At 42.5% G+C, this 6,555-nt stretch overlaps 1 protein-coding gene across 1 annotated transcript; it reads left to right on the forward strand.

The window, feature by feature from the left end:
- Nucleotides 1-617: 617 nt before the first annotated feature.
- LOC123967266 lies at nt 618-2,793 on the forward strand. The gene is made up of 2 exons (XM_046043327.1): nt 618-651; nt 1,015-2,793. Exons 1-2 carry the CDS (start codon nt 644-646, stop codon nt 2,618-2,620), a joined length of 1,614 nt encoding a protein of 537 aa, XP_045899283.1. The 5' UTR covers nt 618-643; the 3' UTR covers nt 2,621-2,793.
- The last annotated feature ends 3,762 nt before the right edge of the window (nt 2,794-6,555 follow it).

Here is a 6,555-nt window from a genome sequence, read left to right on the forward strand (position 1 = left end):
GCTTTCTGTCTCTGAGACTGTTTCTGTGAAGTCATGTGAGGACAGGGGTCCTCCCTCTCTGCTGATATAAAACCGCTCTGCTGCCTCCTCAGCTTCAGAGATCTTTGTGAAGCCAGCAGATGAACAACAGGTGAGAACACTTTGAAAAAGGAACAATGAAATACATTAGGAAGTCCAGATCAGGAGTCAGAACCACATATAAATGCAGGAAACATGTAGTTAATGTATACTGTACTTCTTTCTAGACAGACAAGTAATATATTCCTCAGTAAATGCAGATGTTGTGAACAAGTTTAACTCTGAAACATGTTGTTGAAGTTCTGTGAACTGTGAAGCTGTTTCTGTTTAAAATATCTAAACACTCACTTTATGTCATCAGTGAATGGGTAAACAAACATGCTTAAATGTAACAGTAATGACCATACTGAAGGTTTAATTAAACTATAAAGTATGTCTAAATAAAATTGATGTCACAATGTGAGAATGCTACTGCGCTAGCCTAGCACAGAAACACTAAGATCCAGTATCTACTGACAGCTGCTGATAACAGCAGCACAGCTGACAGGAGGTCACTGACTTGTTTTTCTTTCATGCAGGGAACTAATAAACTGCTGCAACCTCAAGCTCCTGTCAAGCTGTTACCATGGCAACGTGAGTAATATTAAGTTTCTATAACAACACAGAGTTTCAGAGTTTATTTTCTTGTTGAAATGCATCACGCTGCTGAATCCCATTTTACTACATGATGTGAACATTTACAACGTGAGCAGAGTTAAGAGTGAAAACTGCTTTGATTGTTGAACTTTGATTGATAAACTGACCTATGAGATGTAAAACAGCTGAATTAGTATAGTTTGTATATATTGATTTGTGTTTTAAGCACACACCAGGTAAAATATTTCTGGCCTGTGTATTCAATTAGCATAACTATTATTAAAAGGCAGCAGCAAGTAGAGATAATGATTTAATGCTATGTTCAGTTGTTTTTCAGATAATGCATTTACTTTTGTACAGGAATACCAACAAATCAACTAAATATGACAACATCAGCTGCAAAGTTTTGATCAATTCAGGATCTCCCACTCACTACCAGCTGAGACCAAAGAAAGAGAACATTGGATCTCTAAGAAGAATGACTTTTGGGGAAAGAAATGTGAACAAGATAAACAAAACCATCTTGCTTGTGGGTGAAACAGGAACAGGAAAATCTACTCTGGTCAACGCTCTGGTCAACTACGCCATGGGAGTGAAGTGGGAGGACGATGTCTGGTTTCAGATCGTAGAGGACGTAGAGGACGAGAAGAGAAGTCAGTCAGAGAGTCAGACATTAGATGTGATGGTGTACCAGGTCTTTGGTTTTGAAGGTGAAACTCTGCCCTACTCTCTGACCATCATCGATACTCCTGGATACGGAGACACCAGAGGGACTGAACATGACGTCATCGTCAGTCAAAGACTATTAGACTGGTTCCGCTCAGAGGACGGAGTTCATGAGATGGATGCAGTGGGTCTGGTGCTGAAAGCAACTGAGAATCGACTGAGTGACCGACTGAGGTACATCTTTGATTCAGTGGTGTCTCTGTTTGGAAAAGACATGGAGAAGAACATTGTTGCTCTCATCACACACTCAGATGGAAGAAAACCTAAAAATGTTCTGAAAGCTCTCGGAGATGCAAAAATGAAATGTGCCAGAAATGAAAAGAATCAGCCTGTTTACTTCCTTTTTAATAACTGTCTGGATGAAGACAGAACAGAGGACACAGAAACCCTTAAGAATGCAGATGAAATAACAACAAGAGGAATGAGTCAGTTCACAGAGTTTCTGAAAGAAACTGCACCTCAGAAGCTGGAAACAACCGTGCATGTTCTGAACGAGCGAATCAGACTGGCAGCCTGCATCCACAACCTGCAAGAGAGATTTAAGTTCACTGAACTAAAACAGAGAGAAATCCAACAGACTCAGGAAGCTCTGAAGAAACATGAAGAAGAGATGAAGAGAAATGAAGAGTTCAGTGTACAAGTTGATGAGATCTACAAAGACAAAGAAGAAATCGATGGTGGAGGGAGGTGGAGGTTGTTTTTTTATGAAGGAGCTGTCTGCTGTACAGTCTGTGAGGAGAACTGTCACTATCCTGGATGCACACTGGCCTGGTATCCTGAACACTGTGAGGTCATGAAAGGTGGCCGCTGCACTTCATGTACCAGGAAGTGTCCTGTATCAGATCATGTGAAAGAAAAGTGGATCTATGTGGACAAGACAAGGAAAGTTCAGAAGACCCTGCAAGATGTGAAAGAGAAGTATGAAAGAGGTAAAACTGGCTGTGAGGAGACAACAAGCCTTTTGGAAACTTTAGAAAAGCAAATGGAAAAACTTCAGAAAGATAAAGATCACTTGTTGGAAAAGTCCTTTGAACATGTTGTCAGACTGGAGCAGATCGCCCTGAATGTTGTTTCACTGTCCACTCATGTCCACTTGGACTTCCTGATTGAGAAGATGAAGGAGAAAGGAGACGCAGAGAAGGTCCAGAAACTGGAAGAGATGAAAATTCAAGTGGATAAAGGAGTTGTAGCAGCGCTGCGGTACAGGTTTGGTCAGCTGATGGCAGCTATAAAGCAGTGAAGTAGCAGGTGAACACCATCAGTGTGAGCAGCAGCTGTGTAGAAAACAAGCTCTACACTGTTGATCCAGATGTTTAAACATCACAAAGCGAGGAGTGAGGACGCCCCCTGGTGTCTCATGCTGAGTACAACAGCTCCCTCCCTCCCCCACATCACTAAATTGGACTAAATCCATTTATTAGGGCCCGAGCACGACCGTGCGAGGTCCCTATTGAATCTGCTCGGATTATATTGTTTTCTCTTCTAATCATGTTTTCTCCACTATGATTGTGTTTGTGCTTGTATGAATAGACGTGTCTTATATATCCACCATGATGTCACAATGTTGAAGCTGTTGGGAAACTAAAGTGAACTCATTATAAAGGAGTTCAGCCTGGAGGGGGGTTGAAACCTCTTCCTGTGTTCTGAGAGTGTTAATAATATATCTTAATATCTTTCTCAATAATAAAGAAGATTCCAGTTAATGTGTGTTGTATCAAAGTCCTATAAGAGCTGAGGACAGACTGCCTCTCCTCAGTCACACCTGTGTAATGCTGATGATGCTCTGACCTGCAAACAATAAAGATCTGCTGACATTATGAATATTGTGTCATCTGGGATTTGAGTTCCAGCTCTCATCTGCACTAGACAGCAGTTTAATAATGGCAATAAACAAAATCCAAAAGGCAGGAAATCCAAGACACAGGTAAACACAGAGAAAGGGCCGCTACGCTCGAGCAGAAGACAAAGACAAACTGGCTGAAGACAAAGGAAGCAGGCAGATTTTGAGTTCCTGTTTTATTGTGAAAGGGTTTGTCTTGTACGACTGAAAGGGCAGAAAGAGACAAAGATTCCTCTGAGCAGCAGTTAAATAAGAATATAAGAAGCTGGAATTAACAGACGTGCTGCTTTTCTTCAAACTCCACAACAGAAACAGAAGGTTAGAGTAGAGTTTGCACCAACATCAGCTGGACATACCGACACAGTTTAAACCTGTTCAGTCTAACCACCGAGCAGACTGCAGAGGGCCCAAAGGAAAAATTAAATATCTAGAGCCCACTTGCACCGTTGTGATCAGCAATGATGTTGGGTCATTTACGCCTTTGTTGGGACTCCAATCCATTAGAGATTATTATCTCTGACAGAGAGGGTCAATAGGACGCTGAAGACCACCAAGAACACCATCAGGACTGGGATGGGTGGCTGCCTGAGTTCCGGTTGGCTATCAACCCGGCCCTGCATGAGACAACTGGCGTGTCCCCCGCTGCAGTGGCTTTGGGACGCAACCTTAAAGGCCCATTAGAGCGCCTTATTCAGAAGTCTCCTGCACCCAGCACATCTGCATACCAAACACACTACACTCACATGCACTACTACTGAAGGAGGTTGAAAGACATGTTGGGGTGGCAAAAGCCAGACAAGCCAGGTACTATAAGGCACAACGCAAAGATGTACACTTTGCAGTTGGGGATCTGGTCTGGGTTAGGTCACACCCGCTGTCTGAAGTCTCAGACTGGTCAGGGACTGTTAGGGTAGAGAAAAAACTAGGTCCTGTAAACTACCTGTTGGCTAACTGATAAATTGAAGGTGGACAATGTGAATGTGGTGGAGTTGAAACCATTCTGTGGTCCCGATAAAACTTATATGAGAGGCCTGTGGTGTAATCACGCATTGTTAAATATCCTTTATGTATAATTTCTTTCATTATTGTTTTGCCAGGTGATCGGTTGGGAAGTTTAGTGGGTTCTGTGTTACAGGAACTCAATCAAGGGATAACGATTTGAATTATATGTTGGGACTTTTCTGGACATCAACCCATCGGCTAAACAGACTGCGGCGAGTAAGTTAACTGTGGAATATTATTGACTGCGGCGTCTCGCCACACTGCACCTGGTAGTTTATCTTTTTGTTTTTTTCTTACTGAGGGAGGACATCTTTTTGAATATGGACAATTTCAGTTATTTGAATGAACATTTCATCTGCTGGGACATGTTTGTTTTTGGGGTTGTTTGTTTGATGTGTCTGAGTGCGGCCGAGCCTCCAGCAATCAATACCTGTGTTCTGCCCGACATGGTATAATCCTGGTTTATCTCTAAATACACGTTGTTAAACTTTTTTCGTTAATGCATATTTTTATCAAGTTACTTTACAGCATTATATAGCAGCAGTCACTGTCAGTCATCATGTAACACATTTTTTCATGATGCAGCTACTGTATTTCTGACATTCTGCCAGAACAAGCTGAAACCTGAATATATAAAGTCATTAATAAATGCACATACATCCTGACAAAATATAAAATAAGTAGAGTACCAAAACAAATGTAATGTTGTTTCATCTGTGAGTCTCACAGAAGTTAGCATCAATGTTATTTGTTACCCTCCTCCTGAAATACTTTGTGAGGTAGAATCTATGAATAATTAATAATTAATTACAGGAAATTTCCCTAACCTTGTTAAAAAGTAATCATTTATGGTGCAACATCCGAATGTAACAACGAAGATATTGTTCAAAAAATATATTTGATGTATTTGTTTATTTGCTTGAAATGATCACTAATCTTAGGTTAATTGGAACTTTACTGGAATCTGTGTGTCGTTGAAAAGAATACCATTTACACCGAATGGACCACAAGTCATCTAAGTCTAAGTTACAGTTACATCCAAGAGTATAAAGTGTGAGAGTGAGGGCCAGGGCCGTAACCAGAGGGTCAGAGTGGGCCCCCTCAGCCCCAGCACTGGCTCCCCACAGGGCTGCCTGCTGAGTCCCCTGCTCTACACCCACCGCAGCAACACCATGGTCAAATCTGGTCACAGTGGTGGGGGGCATCTCCGGGGGGATGAGTCCGCCTACAGGGACGAGGTGAAGCAGTTGACGGTGTGGTGCAGAGACAACAACCTGCTCCTCAACACAACAAAGACTAAAGAGCTCATCGTGGATTTCAGCCCATAAAGATACTAGAACAAATAGCTGCTGATGTGGGGAGGGGCCCGGGGAGAACGCTTATGTACTGGGTCTGGATTTTGGTTTGTCGGCCCCTGGGGGACTCCACGTGTCACGGTGATCCACTCAGACTCAGAGAATCCCAGCCACTGTTCCAGTCTGTCAGCAAGTGTTTTTACCTGAATATCACTGAGCACCTCTATCAGCGCAGTCTCAGCGCTGTGATGTTTGTGAACGTTTCACAAAGTTGTTGAAGGAACTCAGCAGGCGGGTCGGCGCAAACATCTCGGAGAACTCCCCACAGTTCTTCTGTGGATTCTCTCTCTGTCGCTCGATTCTTTGGCTTCTTCAGTAGAGCTTGGCAGCACATCTGGAAACCCCTGTCTGCCTTGAAATGTCTGCCTGGAGAGACCTTGCTGATGCAGTATAACCGCCTTGTGTCTTGTTGCCGTGCTCGGTCTTTAAATGATGGATGACTTCTGGCAGTAAACAGGACGACACTATTTGAAACATGATCATTTTATTGACACAACACTGGCAGCAGAGGAAAACGTGCAGGATCTTTTCTCTTAATGACTCCCTGCTGTAAATCACAGGACTCACAGATGAACTAATTCTATCTACTCTCCGTCTCCAGAAGCAGAAAGAAGGGACAATAAACCTTCAGACATTCAGAAGCTGAAATACTTCATCAGCAGAGTGAGCAGTAAGATCAGACTGAAACACTACTGGAATCAGGAAACAGTGAGGAGGAGTTACCAGGCTGCAAGGAGCACAAGAAATACAAAGTCACTTCATTAATAGAAAACAGATATCTTCCATATAGACACACACAGGACATGGATAGAGGAGTTAGTGATGTGGACACAGTCACTGTACTCAGACAAACATAATGTAAGAATTTGGGAGTGAGAATGTGTTAGAAAAGGATTCATCACAACTTCAACTGGTGAAACAGTCTCTACCTACCTGATGAAGACTGTTCCTGCTCTACATTTGAAGGAAATTAAACAT

Source organism: Micropterus dolomieu, unplaced genomic scaffold, assembly GCF_021292245.1.
Source record: "Micropterus dolomieu isolate WLL.071019.BEF.003 ecotype Adirondacks unplaced genomic scaffold, ASM2129224v1 scaffold_200, whole genome shotgun sequence".
Classification (NCBI taxonomy): domain Eukaryota; kingdom Metazoa; phylum Chordata; class Actinopteri; order Centrarchiformes; family Centrarchidae; genus Micropterus; species Micropterus dolomieu.